General features: G+C 41.2%; 1 protein-coding gene across 1 annotated transcript; it reads left to right on the top strand.

The window, feature by feature from the left end:
- Window positions 1-12,398: 12,398 nt before the first annotated feature.
- Window positions 12,399-16,790, top strand: LOC138965643 (uncharacterized). Its single transcript, XM_070337816.1, has one exon. The coding sequence runs from the start codon at window positions 12,399-12,401 to the stop codon at window positions 16,788-16,790; it is 4,392 nt and encodes a 1,463-aa protein (XP_070193917.1).
- Window positions 16,791-20,325: the final 3,535 nt, after the last annotated feature.

Below are 20,325 nucleotides of genomic sequence, written 5' to 3'. Positions count from 1 at the left end.
TTTTCCTCAATTCGATAAGAAATTTTTCTTTGTTTAATTTGGAATAATTAAATATTGTTCTTTTAGATGCAGGAGTTTTATGTATGTGTTCGCAAATTGCTGCAATATAGTGACGGACGTCCGCAAATTGCTGCACCCCACTAAAAATTAATTTGCAAGTTGTCCTCATATTGCTGCGATATAGGTGTGGACAACGAGCCCTGTTTCACACAAATTTCAGATCCATTGTGATATCCATTTTCAGATCATACACAGATTTTACAAATTTGCAGAGCATCTCTGTATTTAGTGCCAACTGCTGCCAGCGATGTTATGTCGTTTTTAAACTGCTGTAAAATATTAACCAGATATAGCACGTCAAAAACAAAAGCAGATTTGCGGAGGAAACTTTATGGCTGTTCGATTAGTGCATAGTTTGTAGTTGCTGTATTATTTTTACCTCCTCATAAAGTGTGTGATACGGGGTAAGGATGAAGTGACTCTTGATTGCATGCAAACACGCTACAAACATCGTAAAAATGCATTGTTTTGTTCGAGGTTAAGATAGTCGTTGACGAATTGCATCCCTCTTTATGATCTACCAACGTGTTAGATAATCACATAAGTAAACAAGGTGTCGTTAACTGCAACGTGTGTGTACTACATGTACATACATGAACTAGATTGTTTTCTCTTTTTTGTGTATATTACCACCGTTATTCTCAACAGAGCCAGTAAAGAACTTTGTTTGTTAGTTTGTTTCTCTGTTTCTCTGTCTACGGATTAGACTTGTTTCCCTGGTACTCTGGGGTCAATGTGTGTGTGTGTCCTTGTAAAATAAAGTTCAGTGCAGTTCAGTTCAGCTCACGGCGAGAATTGCCTAAGAAACGCTAATTCCTCGCCACACTCGCCAAATCTAGCGTCTAAGAAACGGAGGACTGGTTGTACAAGAGCAGTACAAAACATTGAAAGGAGCAAGGCCCAGCGACTGTGCTATCTCTGCCTGCTTCTGTGGATTAGGTCAGCACGTTTTTCGCGTGGAATTGCGTTAAGTTACCGCACACACGTAGGCAGTCTCCAGTTATACGGCAAATAGCAGATCGTTATCATACACACACACACACACACACACACACATACACAACTACACAAGAGGTGTCTTCTTATTCCTAGCCGAAGGAAAGCAAGTTAGAGTGCACACTGTTCAGTTCACTCCTTGCACGCATATGAAAGCAGCTGTGCGGGTTTGTTGCTCAGGTTTAAGGAGTTTAACATGCAGGTTTCATGTTGTGAGTAAGTGCCCTACATTCTATTCGACGGAGGACTGATTTTGTGTAGTTTATTAAAGTATAATACTTGTGAAAGTCCCCCCCTCCTTACCATACCTCTTTCAACCGATACCCCCATCCCTTCCCCCCGTCGCAACCCCCTCCCCCATCTTAAACTTGTTTGACGAGTTCGGGGTATACTGCATAGGACATTGCTCTAAGAAATAACATCCTGTTTATTTTACTAATTTGAATGGCGATAATAATTTAAGACCCCCCCCTCCCATGGATGACCTACTTTCCCGTCCTTGCCATTCGCTCAAGAAGCAGGTAAGGTGTTTCTATAACATAACAGACGACTCTGTGACATTGGTGTCTCGAAACAGGGTCGATGGAGGTTTTAGAAATGTTTACTTACTGCAAGTGGAGGAGAGGCCCCTAATATGGATGTCTTTAGCTTCACGCTGATAACTAGCTTGTAATCTTGCGAATAAGTTTAATATAGTGTTTGGTAGTTTTACTCTTTTTAGCTAGCCTTTAGGCCTAATTGGAGCAAACTAGGTTTGATAGAAATTGATCCAAAAATGAATACAGAAACATTCACAACTGGTCCTTATCAAGCGCCCATGCTCCTAATGTGGACCAGTAAAGAGGCTAATCACTGTAAAAAGGCTCCTATACTTCAAAATAGCATGATACTTTTTCTTCAGCATTCCAGAAATTCTGGTGACGTGTGAGCTCGTTTGCCCATTTGGGTTCCCCATAGTCAGCTTCACTCCGCTTTCGTTGGGTATAGGCATGCTGGGTATTTTCGTGTTTCCATAACCCACCGAACTCCGACATGGATTCTTTCTTTCTTTATTTGGTGTTTAACGTCGTTTTCAACCAACCCGACATGGATTACAGGATCTGTTCCGTGCGCACTTGGTCTTGTGCTTGCGTGTACATACGAAGGAGGTTAAGTCACTAGCAGGTCTGCACATAAGTTGACATGGGAGATCGGAAAAATCTTCACTCTTAACCCACCAGGCGGCAGCGACCGAGATTCGAACTGACGACCCCCCCATTAGGAGGCCGACGTCTTACCACTGCGCCACTTCGCCCGAATGATACAACTTAGTGAGCAAGTCAGACTGATTAAAAAAGGCTTCACATTTATCTGTTTCGGTTCGACGAGAAAATTATTTGAAGCACAAGAGGACACTAAAGAAACATATCAAAATACAAAGAGAAAATAAAAGAAATGTCCGTCGGTCCGTCCGTCCTTCTGTGTGTGTGTGTGTGTGTGTGTGTGTGTGTGTGTGTGTGTGTGTGTGTGTGTGTGTGTGTGCCTCTCTCTCTCTTCCTCTCTCTCTCTTCCTCTCTGTCTGTCTGTCCGTATGTCTCTCTCTCTCTCTCTCTCTCTCTCTCTCTCTCTCTCTCTCTCTCTCTCTCTCTCTCTCTTCCTCTCTGTACATACTTAGCAAGAGATTGCCGGCGAAGGTTACCCGAAGTTGTCACTCAGCGCTTTTTCAAGAGGCAATTGTTAAAGCAAGCTTTGTCATGAAAGACTGATGGAAAGGGCTTTCAAGTCCATGAGGAGAGAGCAGCAGACACAACAATTGCATTCGGACTTGTAAAGGATCCTACTTCATAGGTCACACATCATTACGTCCGGCTGAGTTGGCCACCGTCGTCAGCTGGATAGTTTATGTTATTCTACATACGTGAGAGAGACACTCGTGATATAATAATCGTTCAAATCACACGTGTGTATATCATGTAAATGAGGTCATATCAAGCAAGTCTGGCAGGGACCTGTTTTCCACTGCTTAAGATGCCAGAGTCACCGAAACGAACGTCATTATAGAAAAAAAATTGCGCTCGCTAATTACCCTCGATGAATTTTTAGAACGAACACGTCACGCCACACTTTCAGAGTGACGTTTCTTTACTTTGACGTAATATATTCCACGAGGCTTTAGAAGAGATCGAGGTTCCAAAACAAGCGTCTTCAATATAGCTGCCTTGACTGCAGGAAATGTTCAGTAAAATACACGTAAGTACAGTGTGTAGGATAAACAGAATACTACATGGCTTGCTGTGTCGTACCAGATTTACACTCGTTGCTTTTTCAAATAATGAACAGCTCGCTTTCGCTCGCATTTCAATATTAAAAAAAAAACCTCGTGTAAATTTGGTACGACACAGCAAGCCATGTCTCTGTGTTCTCTATGTCTCTGTGTTCCCGTCAAACCAACTGAGCTACACCCGTTTGTTCTTTTAAACAAAGGTGGTTAATTTATATTCAGAATTCATTCTTGTCATACTGACATAATACAATTCACTTTTGTTTTAATTTGCCAAATTGTACCTGTTACTCATTTTCGTAAATGTTATGTCATAATGATAAGCGCACCAGCACATTGTGTGTAAAAAATGTTAGTGTCTCGGATGTTTAGTTTTTTGTCCATTTGAACTTGTTTAAGTTATTAACAAGTCGCGTAAGGCGAAAATACAATATTTAGTCAAGTAGCTGTCGAACTCACAGAATGAAACTGAACGCAATGCCATTTTACTCGTAGCATCGTCAGGCCACCGCTCATGGCAAAGGCAGTGAAATTGACAAGAAGAGCGGGGTAGTAGTTGCGCTAAGAAGGATAGCACGCTTTTCTGTACCTTTCTTTGTTTTAACTTTCTGAGCGTGTTTTTAATCCAAACATATCATATCTATATGTTTTTGGAATCAGGAACCGACAAGGAATAAGATGAAAGTGTTTTTAAATTGATTTGGACAATTTAATTTTGATAATAATTTTTATATATTTAATTTTCAGAGCTTGTTTTTAATCCGAATATAAGATATTTATATGTTTTTGGAATCAGCAAATGATGGAGAATAAGATAAACGTAAATTTGGATCGTTTTATAAATTTTTATTTTTTTTTACAATTTTCCGATATTTAATGACCAAAGTCATTAATTAATTTTTAAGCCACCACGCTGAAATGCAATACCGAAGTCCGGGCTTCGTCGAAGATTACTTGACCAAAATTTGAAGCAATTTGGTTGAAAAATGAGGGCGTGACAGTGCCGCCTCAACTTTCACGAAAAGCCGGATATGACGTCATCAAAGACATTTATCAAAAAAATGAAAAAAACGTTCGGGGATTTCATACCCAGGAACTCTCATGTCAAATTTCATAAAGATCGGCCCAGTAGTTTACTCTGAATCGCTCTACACACACACACACACACACACGCACACACGCACATACACCACGACCCTCGTTTCGATTCCCCCTCGATGTTAAAATATTTAGTCAAAACTTGACTAAATATAAAAACAAGTCGCGTAAGACGAAAATACAATATTTAGTCAAGTAGCTGTCGAACTCACAGAATGAAACTGAACGCAATGCCATTTTACTCGTAGCATCGTCAGGCCACCGCTCATGGCAAAGGCAGTGAAATTGACAAGAAGAGCGGGGTAGTAGTTGCGCTAAGAAGGATAGCACGCTTTTCTGTACCTCTCTTTGTTTTAACTTTCTGAGCGTGTTTTTAATCCAAACATATCATATCTATATGTTTTTGGAATCAGGAACCGACAAGGAATAAGATGAAAGTGTTTTTAAATTGATTTGGACAATTTAATTTTGATAATAATTTTTATATATTTAATTTTCAGAGCTTGTTTTTAATCCGAATATAACATATTTATATGTTTTTGGAATCAGCAAATGATGGAGAATAAGATAAACGTAAATTTGGATCGTTTTATAAATTTTTATTTTTTTTTACAATTTTCCGATTTTTAATGACCAAAGTCATTAATTAATTTTTAAGTCACCAAGCTGAAATGCAATACCGAACCCCGGGCTTCGTCGAAGACTACTTGACCAAAATTTGAACCAATTTGGTTGAAAAATGAGGGCGTGACAGTGCCGCCTCAACTTTCACGAAAAGCCGGATATGACGTCATCAAAGACATTTATCAAAAAAATGAAAAAAACGTTCGGGGATTTCATACCCAGAAACTCTCATGTCAAATTTCATAAAGATCGGTCCAGTAGTTTAGTCTGAATCGCTCTACACACACACACACACACACGCACGCACGCACATACACCACGACCCTCGTTTCGATTCCCCCTCGATGTTAAAATATTTAGTCAAAACTTGACTAAATATAATGAACAGCAGAACACAGCAACTGACGTAGATTCGGATCGTGGGTGGCACTCGAACTTCCCAGTAGTAGTATAGTAAGGGGGGTCTCATGTCTTTTTGAGGACGCCATCTTGAGGACGCATCTTGAGGACGCATCTTGAGGACGCATCTTGAGGACGCAATCTTGAAACGTCTTGAAACATCTTACGTTTTGAGACCATGTCTTGGAACGTCTTACATCTTCGTCTTCGTTCACATCTTTGTCTTAACACCATCTTGAAACGTCTTACGCCTTGAGACCATGTCTTAGAACATCTTAAAACGTCTTGAAACGTCTTACGTTCAAATCTTCGTCTTGACGCCATCTTGAAACGTCTTACGTCTCCATCTTTGTTTAAATCTTCGTCTTGAAACGTCTTACGTCTTGAGTTTTGTGTAAATCTTCGTCTTGACACCATCTTGAAACGTCTTACGTCACCATCTTCGTCTTATAACCTCTTACGGTCTAATCTTTGTCTTGACGCCATCTTGAAACGTCTTACGTCTTTATCTTTGTACAGATTGTGTAATCTTTGCCTCTAGCTCTCATTTTCTTTGTTTTTAAAATTATTTATTTCGTTGTCGAGGGTATAAAATAAGGAACCTAAGGAAGTGTATGTCGACTTACAGCAATGGATCCACGATGGAAACATCCTTTTACCTGTGTCTTGACGCCGTCTTGAAACGTGAAACGTCTTACGTTTCCGTCTTGAACCATCCCTTAACCTGTGTCTTACGTCTCCATCTTCGTATACCATTTTGTCTTTGTCATTATCAATGTACACAGTTTTGTCTTTCCACTGACCACACCATACACTCAGAGGATAGCTGGTGGTGGTGGTGGTGGGAGGGTGCGGGGTCGATTGCATCAGACGATCAGTACACAAGGTGTTCTACATATGACAGGTCGGTATAAACTGGTCATCAAACCATGATGCAAGAGTTATTGTTGAATAAGAAGTTCCAACTGATTGTGCATACACCAACAACTTTAGTGGCACAAGCTGATGACAGATTTAAAACTCTAAGCCTAGGAGATAATGAATGAGGTGGGGGACAGCAAAACAAAATAAACAACACATGGAAAGAGTGGAAGGTTGCTGGGGTCGATTGCATCAGGCTATACGGGTACATAGGGTATCAAACTTATGACAGTTCGAGGTGCAAGCTGTAATTATCAAATACGCACAGAGAGCAAAAGTTCAGAGAGAGAGAGATCGAGAAAGAGAGAGAGAGAGAGAGAGAGAGAGAGAGAGAGAGAGAGAGAGAGAGAGAGAGAGAGAGAGAGAGAGAGAGAGAGATGACAGTGAATTATTACTTTACAGGCCATTGGCCCCTGGAAAGGGGTAATATAATTATTCAGTGACTACTTTACCTAAAACTTGCAGCGTGGAAAAACACCATAATATGGTGTAATGAATAAGACCGGTACTTAGCTGCATTCTGCTCCTGTTGTAGCACACGGCGGGTACAACGTGTCCCCAATGTGCAGCAAAGCGGAACGACACAAGGGTCCGGGTAGGATTGTACCTGTCATCATGGCCTGCCTTTTATGACAGCCAGTGTTGTGTAGACTTGTTTTCTCTGAGCCTCAGTGTACTTGTCATGCATCATGGATTACCTTTTTGCCCACCAGCCTTGCAGACTTGTTTTCTCTGAGCGTCAGCCTACCTGTCCTACCCCTGTTGTTATTCAACCCCACCCCCCACCCCCACCCACCCCACCCACACACATACATACACACACACCTTGGATTATCTCTTTTATAAACAGAGAGATTGCGAGAGATAGACAGACAGACAGAGACAATCAGTCAGCGAGACATTGAGACAGACAGTGAAACAGAAAGGGGGGGGGGGGGGGAGGGGAAAGATCGAGAGAGACAAAGACAGAGACGGTTGGGTAGTTATTGTTGCTTAACGTCCCTTTAGCCATTCTGGCGATACCGGACTGGGACAGAGGCAGACAGACAGACAGATAGAGGTAGACAAATAGAAACATAAAGAGAGAGAGACCCAGTTTTTGTTCTGCGTAAATGTTTCAGTTTTCAAAACACATACATAATTGCATTTCTGCCGAATTGAATTGAATTGAAAGCCCGTAACTGACGTGTGAAAAAAAATTTCGCCATCAGGACCACTAATTTGCTCGTGATGTTTTCATTGAACCATGCACTATTTTTGAGAAAAAAACCAAGCAAATAATGTAGAAAACATACAGACGCTAAGTTACAGTTGAATTTTATCGAGTAGGATAATTAATTGTAAGTTTTGTTTGTATATTTGCAATCAAATACAGCATGAGCTCTAACCATGAGTTTTACATTTTAAAAATACGCCATCATATATACTTGAATTACTCAAATAGCTTTCCTTACGGTAAACAAGATGAACATGGCTGCTACTTTCCCGCGTGAGCGAATTTTATTTGTTTTCTTAGTTCAAGTTAATATCGAAAGAAGAGACATTCTTGCGAATGTTGGACAGCACATTGATGATATGTTATCCGAGACGAATGTCGCCTCGGGATCTCAATCTGAGTGCTGGTCCCAGTGCCACGTGGTGGCGGTGATAGTTCAATAGTTGTGTAGCCAGTCAGAGACTTGGCAGTGACAATCAGAGCTGCTGACGTCAACTCGAGGACAACCGACGGATGGAGCGAGTAATACTCCGTCACGGCGGAGGGCTGACCGTGCACCCAAAAGCGGACTCTACCAAATGAGTATTTTTTGAAAGCTTGGGACCTGCCAAACATAAAAATCGATGTTAACAAGAAATATTCAAGGGCGCACTTTCTCTTCTCAGTCAAAATTCAACTATACCCTGAAGAGTGATGCACGAGCATTTCAGACGCTTGCCTCTGAAAAAAGAAGTTCTCAGCCAAATTACGAACTCAAACTGGTACGTTTTACATATAAATGTGTTAGTTGGTATCTTTTGATTATCACAAAACAATTTGCGACTGCTTTGGCCGAGGATGCTGGTGACAGTATCATTATTATGAACCCTACCCTAAATCCAGGAAAGACGTCGTCCAAAATGTAGGTAAGTTTTGATTAAAAATAAATTCACACAAGACTAGTATTGTTGTTTGGCTTCAATGGATATATTTTCGTCAAGTATGATGTCTTTACATAATATCTGTATAATATGAATGGATTTGAACTATATACTATGTCTTTATGACCTTCCAATCTTCCTAACCCCCAGCCCAGTAAAGCGTGCGAGACGTTACCTGAAAAAATGTCGCTTTGTGGTGCGAGTTCAGTGTGACATGATTAGTTTCCAGAACCCCATTTCTGACTTTCAAAGTTTATCTACATACATTTAGCAATGCACGAGCAAAATATGACAACTTAATGGTGCCTTTTGGTTTAATGCTATGGTAAAATTGATAGTGATAGTGTTTACAGCTTGAAACAAAACATAACAGAGGGGAATAGTCTTCCTCAATCTGGTTCAGAGCATAATGTATTTCTATTTTCAGAGGTAGCATTATTTCTGATAAGAACTAGAGCCAATATAATGATGCTGAATATTTGAAAAATGAACTTTGTGACTCATCTGAGTAGCAGAAGAGCCTTAGTGATCGTCAGCGTAAGGCTGGCTGTCTTCAAGGCAATTCCTAGATGAACAACTTAACACTGCGTTCGATTATTCGCCCGTTTCTTAAGCTAGAGCTTTGAGACTTTACACGCGTCTAGGGCTACATGTACGCTTTACAATACGTAAAATATAGTTGACTCTCGCGTTATTTAAAGGTCACAACAAGGTCATTACCAGGCAAAAACGAGGGAAAACCGACGGAAAGTACCATTTTCTGCAACTGTTTGCAAGAAAAAGATTTCAAATTCAATTGTTTCCTGGGATTAACGCATCTCTAGACATGACAATCATCCGATTATCAGACATCAATTGTGGAGGTCACGACAAGGTCATTACCGGGTAAAAACGAGGGAAACCCGAGGGAAAATACCATTTTCTGCAACTTGTGTGTAAGTAAAAGCTTTCAAACTCCATCTTCTTCTGGTATTGGCGCATCTCTAGGCATGACAATCATCTGATTAACAGTCCTCAATTTTCAAGGTCACAACAAGGTCATTACCAGATAGAACCGAGAGAAAACCGAGGGAAAATACCATTTTCTATAACTTTTTTGTAAGTAAGAGCTTATAAACTCCATCTTCTTCTGGGATTAGCGCTGATTTCAATGACCCTGAAGTCCGAGGAAAGTTTTCTTGACCCATGCCTACTTTGAAGGTCATGACAAGGTCAAATTTACACGTTTTCTATTTGGGAATATCTTTTACGGTCAAATGAAATACTTTCTGGACGTCAGCTATTTTCGAAGCTAAAGCTTAATTACAACTTTACACACGTCTTGGGATTTATGAAACATAACGCAAATATTGTTGACTCTCGTAATATTTAAAGGTCACACAACAAGGTCATCACCAGGTAAAACCGAAGAAAAACCGAGGGAAAGTACCATTTTCTGCAACTGTTTGTAAGAATGAACTTTCAAATTCAATTGTTTCCTGGGATTAGCGCATCTCTAGACATGACAATCATCTGATTAACACACATATGAGTCATGAATTGTGGAGGTCACGACAAGGTCATTACCGGGTGTTGCGCTAATTCAGCCAAACAAGTAACATGGGTGACCGAGAGTATTCGTAAAAGAATAAAAATGACGTCGCGCTTTGGATATGACGTCACGCTTTGGAAAGAAAAGTTCTCTTTGACGACTTTGGACCTCATCACTGCGAATTCATACAATCCTTTTGTGTGCATTGAAAGTTTAACTATGAATCTTTTGTAAATTCATAACTGCGGGAAATGATGTGAGATTAATAAAAATCAATGTGTTCAAGGCTGTTTTCTTGTTAAAACATTTTTCTTGATTGTTTATATTCTATGTGCATGCGATCTTGTTTTTCGGTGTGTATGAAGACATCAATGTACCCGTCAAATTATTCTTTCAAAATGGAGAGACGTGGTCTGTTTAGCTCGTGGAAAATGTTCAATATCACAGACCTATTTTGAGGTAAGGAACACCAGATTATTGTGAACAAGTGGGAAACAATCTTTTCTTCACAGAGTTCTGCAAGCAGCACAATTTCCGTGAGATTATGTGTTATTTGAAGGTGTGTTTCAGAAGATGACCGTTGGATTTCCATCTTTGGCTATAAATTCTACGGTGAGTAGTGTGTCCGCTTTCGGATTTTTATGTGCCGATATTAACATATGTTTCCTTTGGTCACAGGTCTTGACTTTTGACTCTTGTCCCTTGACGTTGTCCATAACGTCGACCAGCTCTTGTCTCCTGACGCCCTGACGTCGACCAGTTCGACATGAAGTCAAGCTAACATCACGAAGCTAACGGGTGAAGCATCATCTGACATGACAGCAGGCTCATCACAAGAACCTTAACGTTTGACAAGTGGAGGAGAGCAAACAACTCACGAACATATGCAATACATTCACTCAAGATAAATTCTACCTCATGTTCAAAACATAGAGATACTCGTGCGAATCCAATTCATCCTCGTAACGAGTTGTGGATCTCATATCAAGAAGTACTTTTCCCTACGAAGTACCAAGGAATTGATGACGACCCTTATCGTAATCTGATGATCAAGACTGTGTGTGCGGAACAAGACTTTGCTGTCTTGCTATCAGGAGTCGACGATAAGAACTGTGCATAGCCAAAGACAATTCAGTACATAGTGAGGAAGCACGTGTGAACCATTGGAACTGGGTCAGACCTTGGACATCTTACCAATCGCTGGGAAGTAAACTTCTTTTCATTGATACCTTTCATTCATTTGTCTATTCCAAATTAAATTTGTTTTAAAAGGAACTCCAACGTTATCACATCTGTACACCTTTATTTATTTCACATCATCCTACATACATACTAATCTTTATAGCGTAAAGTTCACATATTCATAAAAAGAAAACCAGGGAAAAAGCTTGGAAACGATCTAACCCCATAATACCCTAGACACAAATACGAAGTTAGATTCCAAGGCTTGTAACAAAATGGGAGCTCGTCCGGGATGATTCGAACCTAACTAGCTAAAGATAGTACTCGTGTGTTTGTACGTTTTTCATCCATCATACATAGTTAATCAGTGTTTAGTTTAAGTTAAACCTACCTCATTACTTTATTGAAAGTAAACGCTTCTGGGTTAAAAAGCGTAAAACAATCCCCATTACTTTATTGAAAGTAAACGCTTCTGGATTAAAAAGCGTAAACTCAAACTCTATCTGTAGAGGTGATACTTATTTTGAAACCAAAGTATCAAGAACATTTATTCCTGAGCAAAACGTGAAGTTTGAGTCAGATAAACTTCGGCAATTAATCGGTGAGGATTCTGAGACCGATATAATTGTGCGTTGGTCACAGTGGTTGAGGATTACGACTCTGAAAATCCTTTCTGTGGATACGAACCAATGAGATACCATGAATGGTATGAGAGTCAGTCAGAGTGGTGATAACTCTGCATGTGTACGTGTATGAATGGTTCAAGCTACATTTACTTTTGGAACGTTGAGGTTTCAAAGTAAAAGAGACTAAGGTTATAAGTACCTGAGGTCAAAAAATCTGACGATAGTTGAACAAATTCATAACTTTTGGAAATCGGATAGTACCGATAGATAATTGTGTCTAGCTAACACATTTATAAAAGGTGAAGATTCTGATATGATAGAATTCCGATTTTCCATGCACGTTTGTGGAACGTGTGGGACCGATTGAAGAAATACTTAGTTAGAGTCGTAAATGAGATTTACTTCAAGTCCGTTGGTTTCAATTCCGTTTTATTGAAGCCGGTGTGCGATACACACCTTTTTCATACTGCCGTTTTCCGTGTCCGCTCTCGTTTGAATGCAGACGCGTTCGTCAGTAGCTGTTCAACTGGAAAGGGCAACAATTCGTCCACATAATAGTAACACCATGGCAGAAGTATCAGCAACTACAGGTGTAGGACAACAAAGTTCTTTGGATCACACAAAAGAATTAATGGAAGAAGGCAAATTGTTGGGATTACCAGGAGCTGAGTTGAGGGAATTTGTGAAAGCGGAGAAAGATAAAGAGCGACAACTTCAAAAGGAAGAGAAAGATCGACAAGTGCTACTCCAAAGGGAAGAAAAAGATCGACAGCTTCAACTTCAGGAGAAAGAGCTGCAACTACAGCAAGAATTCAAGTTGGAGGAGCTACGCGCTCAGACTGAAGCTGCACGACATAGAGCGGATGATGGAGGAAATGTCAACAACAACGCTCAACCTCGTCAACGTGACACAGACAATTACCAATCTAAGTTGCCGTTCTTCAATGGAAGAGATGATGACATCGAAGCTTCCATCGAGCAATTCGAGAGACATGCTACGTCTAACAACTGGAACGATGCTACATGGGCACCTAGGCTGGCAGCACTCTTACAGGGGGAGGCTCGGCTCGCCTACATCAACATGCCTACCCAAGACGCCGGTGATTACGACCTCTTGAAGAGGACTCTGCTAGAACATTTTCATATTTCTGCTGAGTCATACAGGAAGAAATTCAGACAACAACGGAAGAGTCATCAAGACACCTACAAGAGCCATATCAAGAAGATGTCTTTGTATATGGAGAGATGGATTGAGATGGCGGATAAGGGAAATAGTGTAGACGAACTCAAAGACCTGATATTACAAGAACAAGTGCTCGCTACGTTGCCAGATGATCTTGTGACTTACATCAAGGACCGTGTACCGGCCAATGTGAAGGAAGTGCAAGATATCATTCAACGGTATGAGGAAGCGAGACCCTCGGAATACAAGCGTCCACGAGATCACAAACATAAGGACAAACAGAAGAGGGAAGAGAAACCCACTGAGACTGTAGAAAAGAAAGTTGATCGACCGAGAGGAAAGTTGAAATGCTACAAGTGTGACGGACCTCATTACGCTCGTTACTGTCCCGAAAAGAAGTCGGATTCGAGTATAATGGTACATCAAGGAGAAAATGAACAACTTGCTGGTGGGACTTATGAAAAGCTATGTTCCAAATGTGCAGACAAGAAATTCACCAAGTTTTCCGAGATAACCGTGGAGGGAATCAAAACTCGAGGTTATCGTGACACAGGCAGCAGTTCAACGATTGTCGATTCATCTTTGGTCCCTGAGGAAAACATCTCGTTGACAGAGAAAAGAGAAACTACGCTTGCTGATAAAACCGAGAAGAAGCAACTTAAAACTGCAAAGGTCTATGTTGACACTCCCTACTTCGTTGGAGAGACTGAAGTTAGTGTGATGAACAACACACTATATCCTGTACTTATTGGGAACAAGATGGGTGTAGGGAAGGATAAGATTGAGACTCCTGTCTTCCCAGTTCGTGACCCAGTCCTCGATGAGACTGCAGCAGCTATGACAACAAGAGCAGAAAGAAAGAGGGAGATAGATGATAGGGTTCCAGAGGGCCAATCTGTGTCTAAGGACTCATGCAAGAAGGATCCTATTACGACGAAGAGTACAACACCTAAAACTCCTACAACTGGGTCACTGTGGACGACAGAAGACCTAAAGAAGGAGCAGAGAGAAGATGAAACTCTCAACCGTCTACATGAAATGGCGCGGACGAACACGCGTAAGGGACAAGTCTCATTTGAGCATGAGAAAGGAATCCTGTATCGTCAATTTGTAGACAAACAAGGAATGAAACACCGCCAGCTGGTGGTGCCACGCAAGCTTCGACCCAAGGTTCTTAGTGTAGGACACGATACACCTATGGCAGGACATTTGGGGCAGAGGAAAACTCGTGAACGAGTATGGCAAGAGTTTTATTGGCCAGGAGTGGTCGGAGATGTAAAACGATACTGCATGTCTTGCGACGTTTGCCAGAGGACCTCCCCAAAGGGTCGGACAAAACGCGTACATCTGGGAAAGATGCCAGTAATTGAAACAGCCTTCAAGCGCGTCGCCGTGGATATTGTTGGTCCGATTAAACCCATGTCTGCGTCCAAGAAACAATACATCTTAGTGATGGTAGATTACGCTACCCGCTATCCTGAAGCAATAGCTTTGAAGGACATCAGAGCTGAGACGATTGCTGAGGCATTGTGGAATTTTTGGACGAGACTAGGTCTTCCAGACGAGATCCTAACAGATAGGGGTACTCAATTCACAAGCGAACTCATGAAGGAAGCGAATGATCTCCTGTCAATCAAGGGTTTGAAAACGTCACCATGGCACCCTCAAACAAATGGACTTGTGGAACGTTTCAATGCTACGTTGAAACAGATGATGAAGAAGTTAGCTGTCGAACAACCTGAAATGTGGGATCTGTACATTCCGGCTTTACTTTTCGCATACAGAGAAGTACCACAAGAGTCACTTGGGTTCTCACCTTTTGAACTCCTTTTTGGAAGGACGGTGAAGGGACCAATGAGAGTCCTGAGACAACTGTGGACTGATGAAGAACAAAACAACGAAGTGAAGACGACGGCTGAATACGTCACTGATCTCAGAAACAGGATCGAAGAAACCTGCGAGATAGCGCGAATTAATCTCGCCAAAGCATCACTTCGTCAGTCTCGCTTCTACAACAAACATGCAAAGAAAAGAACGTTGGATGTCGGCGCAAAAGTTCTGCTACTTCTTCCCACAAAGAAAAACAAGTTAGAGTTAGCTTGGAAAGGACCATTTACAGTGGAAGAAAAGGTCAACTCTTTCGACTACAAGGTCAAGGTCGGACGGACAACGAAGATATACCACATCAACTTACTCAAGGAGTATCATGAGCGCGACAAGGTGTTGTGGCAAGGACCAAACCCAGAAGAAGAAGAAGAGCATGTCGCTATAGTAGTGGAAGACATCGAGGAGGATGGTGACTACTTTACCGACACTGATGCTCAGAAGCACATCCCAACACCTTCTACGAAACAAGCAGAGTTTGTGAAAGATGTGCACGTTTCAGAGAAGCTGAAGCCAGAACAAAGGAAAGAGATCATGGAAGCTTGTCAAGAATTTAGTGACAACTTCACGGATGTTCCAAAACAAACGACGTTAGAGAAATGCAGGATACAGGTAACGGACCCCAAGCCGGTGTTTGTGAAACCACGTCCTATTCCCCATTCACAAGTACCTGTTGTAGAGAAAGAAGTGAAAGAGATGTTGGAATTAGGAGTGATTGAACCGGCTGCTTCTCCGTACAATTCTCCTATAGTACTCGTGAAGAAGGCTGATGGGAAGTCGTTACGTTTCTGCAATGATCTACGTGAAGTCAACAAAATCGTTCGCTTTGATGCTGAACCGATCACGGACGTGGAACATTTGTTTTCGGAATTGTCGAACGCGCGATATTTCAGCAAACTCGATCTCACCAAGGGCTACTGGGCCATACCAATTGATGAAGAAGACCGTGACAAAACTGCCTTCACCACATCGCTAGGTCAACACAGATGGGTCAACTTACCGTTTGGACTCAAGACGGCGGGTGGTATATTCAACAGGATGATGAGGAAGTTACTTCTACCGTTGAATAGGAAGGACGTCCATCATTTTATGGATGACATTTTGATCGCCACGGAAACATGGGAAGAACATGTTTCAGCTGTGAGAGCAGTGCTGAAGAGGTTGAACGAAGCCAATCTCGCCGCCAAACCGTCGAAATGTTACTTCGGGTTTGAACAACTCTCATATCTCGGCCATGAGATCGGGAATGGGAGGAAATGGCCTGAGGACGAGAAAGTACAGAAGATTCGTTCAGCAAAACCTCCTGAAACAAAGAAAGAACTCCGTGCATACTTGGGTACCACGGGATTCTACCGATCCTACATTCCTGGATATGCAGACATCGCCGCACCTTTGACAGACAAAACAAAGAAACAGGAACCAGAGCGAATCAGATGGAATGCAGAGTGTGAGAAAGCGTTCAATACTCTGAAGGAGAGACTGGCCAACAATCCTGTCGTTGTGATGCCAGATCCTGAACTGCCATTCATTCTGAGAACTGACGCGTCTGATAGAGGGTTAGGCGCTGTACTTCTGCAAGACCAAGGAAAGGGTCCTCAACCCATCGCATATGCCAGCAAGAAGCTGAACAGTGCAGAAAGGAATTACGCGACAGTAGAGAAGGAGTGTCATGCAACTGTCTGGGGCATCCAGAAGTTTGAGCGCTATCTGTACGGACGTCATTTCCTACTGGAGACGGATCACCAACCTCTCCAGTACCTACAACGTATGAAACCCACCAATGCAAGACTGATGAGGTGGGCACTTCAACTCCAACCCTATTCTTTCACGGTGAACATCATTCCGGGAAAAGACAACATTGGCGCTGACTACTTGAGTAGGCTTACATAGCGTGTCTGAAAGATTGACCACAATCTTTTTCCCCTACATGGGCGTATGTTGTGCTAATTCAGCCAAACAAGTAACATGGGTGACCGAGAGTATTCGTAAAAGAATAAAAATGACGTCGCGCTTTGGATATGACGTCACGCTTTGGAAAGAAAAGTTCTCTTTGACGACTTTGGACCTCATCACTGCGAATTCATACAATCCTTTTGTGTGCATTGAAAGTTTAACTATGAATCTTTTGTAAATTCATAACTGCGGAAAATGATGTGAGATTAATAAAAATCAATGTGTTCAAGGCTGTTTTCTTGTTAAAACATTTTTCTTGATTGTTTATATTCTATGTGCATGCGATCTTGTTTTTCGGTGTGTATGAAGACATCAATGTACCCGTCAAATTATTCTTTCAAAATGGAGAGACGTGGTCTGTTTAGCTCGTGGAAAATGTTCAATATCACAGACCTATTTTGAGGTAAGGAACACCAGATTATTGTGAACAAGTGGGAAACAATCTTTTCTTCACAGAGTTCTGCAAGCAGCACAATTTCCGTGAGATTATGTGTTATTTGAAGGTGTGTTTCAGAAGATGACCGTTGGATTTCCATCTTTGGCTATAAATTCTACGGTGAGTAGTGTGTCCGCTTTCGGATTTTTATGTGCCGATATTAACATATGTTTCCTTTGGTCACAGGTCTTGACTTTTGACTCTTGTCCCTTGACGTTGTCCATAACGTCGACCAGCTCTTGTCTCCTGACGCCCTGACGTCGACCAGTTCGACATGAAGTCAAGCTAACATCACGAAGCTAACGGGTGAAGCATCATCTGACATGACAGCAGGCTCATCACAAGAACCTTAACGTTTGACAAGTGGAGGAGAGCAAACAACTCACGAACATATGCAATACATTCACTCAAGATAAATTCTACCTCATGTTCAAAACATAGAGATACTCGTGCGAATCCAATTCATCCTCGTAACGAGTTGTGGATCTCATATCAAGAAGTACTTTTCCCTACGAAGTACCAAGGAATTGATGACGACCCTTATCGTAATCTGATGATCAAGACTGTGTGTGCGGAACAAGACTTTGCTGTCTTGCTATCAGGAGTCGACGATAAGAACTGTGCATAGCCAAAGACAATTCAGTACATAGTGAGGAAGCACGTGTGAACCATTGGAACTGGGTCAGACCTTGGACATCTTACCAATCGCTGGGAAGTAAACTTCTTTTCATTGATACCTTTCATTCATTTGTCTATTCCAAATTAAATTTGTTTTAAAAGGAACTCCAACGTTATCACATCTGTACACCTTTATTTATTTCACATCATCCTACATACATACTAATCTTTATAGCGTAAAGTTCACATATTCAAAAAAAAAAACCCAGGGAAAAAGCTTGGAAACGATCTAACCCCATAATACCCTAGACACAAATACGAAGTTAGATTCCAAGGCTTGTAACACCGGGGAAAACCGAGGGAAAATACCATTTTCTGCAACTTGTGTGTAAGTAAATGCTTTCAAACTCCATCTTCTTCTGGTATTGGCGCATCTCTAGACATGACAATCATCTGATTAACAGTCCTCAATTTTCAAGGTCACAACAAGGTCATTACCAGATAAAACCGATGGAAACCCGAGGGAAAATACCATTTTCTGCAACTTTTTGTAAGTAAGAGCTTATAAACTCCATCTTCTTCTAGGATTAGCGCTGATTTCAATGACCCTAAAGTCTTTGGAAAGTTTTCTTGACCCATGCAATGTTTGAAGGTCATGACAAGGATGGGATTTTACACACGTCTAGGGCATTATAAGACATGAAACAAATATTGTTGACTCTCGTAATATTTAAAGGTCACACAACAAGGTCATTACTGGGTAAAACGACGGACAATATATCAACTTTATGACTCGTCTGAGTGCCAGGACAGCCGGTGTGATCCTCAGAGTCAGGCTTGCAGACCGCAAGGCTATCGGTAGATGAACACCTTAACATTGACTTTTTCTTCTCTCTCCCCTTCTCTTCTACCCCTATTACATCCAGCCCCGCCCACCCCCCTAGAGCCCCTGTGGGCGAAGGAAGATGTCATGAATCTGCCTCAACAGCTTTAGCTTAGAAAATAGCCGAACACAAATAGAAAACGTGTAAACTTGACCTTGTCATGACCTTCAAACTAGGCATGGGCCAAGAAAACTTTCCTCGGACTTCAGGGTCATAGAAATCAGCGCTAATCCCAGAAGAAGATGGAGTTTATAAGCTCTTACTTACAAAAAAGTTATAGAAAATGGTATTTTTTCTCGGTTTTCTCTCGGTTCTATCTGGTAATGACCTGGTTGTGACCTTGAAAATTGAGGACTGTTAATCAGATGATTGTCATGCCTAGAGATGCGCCAATACCAGAAGAAGATGGAGTTTGAAAGCTTTTACTTTCATACAAGTTGCAGAAAATGGTATTTTCCCTCGGTTTTCCCTCGTTTTTGCCTGGTAATGACCTTGTCGTGACCTCCACAATTGATGTCTGATAATCGGATGATTTTCATGTCTAGAGATGCGTTAATCCCCCCAAAATAATTGAATTTGAAAGCTTTTTCTAACAAACAGTTGCAGAAAATGGTGCTTTCCGTCGGTTTTCCGTCGTTTTTGCCTGGTAATGACCTTGTTGTGACCTTTAAATAACGCGAGAGTCAACTATATTGTATGTATTGTAAAGCGTTCATGTAGCCCTAGACGCGTGTAAAGTTTCAAAGCTCTAGCTTAAGAAACGGGCGAATAATCGAACGCAGTGTTAAGTTGTTCATCTAGGAATTGCCTTGAAGACAGCCAGCCTTACGCTGACAATCACGAAGGCTCTTCTGCTACTCAGATGAGTCACAAAGTTCATTTTTCAAATATTCAGCATCATTATATTGGCTCTAGCTCTTATCAGAAATAATGCTACCTCTGAAAATAGAAATACATTATGCCCTGAACAAGACTGAGGAAGACTACTCCCCTCTGTTATGTTTTGTTTCAAGCTGTAAACACTATCACTAGGATTTTTTACCATAGCATTAAACCAAAAGGCACCATTAAGTTGTCATATTTTGCTCGTGCATTGCTAAATGTATGTAGATAAACTTCGAAAGTCAGAAATGGGGTTCTGGAAACTAATCATGTCACACTGAACTCGCACCACAAAGCGACATTTTTTCAGGAAACGTCTCGCACGCTTTACTGGGCTGGGGGTTAGGAAGATTGGAAGGTCATAGTGACATAGTATATGGTTCAAATCCATTCATATTTTACAGATATTATGTAAAGACATCATACTTGACGAAAATATATCCATTGAAGCCAAACAACAATACTAGTCTTGTGTGAATTTATTTTTAATCAAAACTTACCTACATTTTGGACGACGTCTTTCCTGGATTTAGGGTAGGGTTCATAATAATGATACTGTCACCAGCATCCTCGGCCAAAGCAGTCGCAAATTGTTTTGTGATAATCAAAAGATACCAACTAACACATTTATATGTAAAACGTACCAGTTTGA

The sequence above is a fragment of the Littorina saxatilis genome, linkage group LG4 (genome assembly GCF_037325665.1).
Source record: "Littorina saxatilis isolate snail1 linkage group LG4, US_GU_Lsax_2.0, whole genome shotgun sequence".
Taxonomy (NCBI): Eukaryota; Metazoa; Mollusca; class Gastropoda; order Littorinimorpha; family Littorinidae; genus Littorina; species Littorina saxatilis.
Note: the sequence above shows the minus strand (reverse complement) of the source record. Positions and strands in the feature narration are given on the sequence as shown.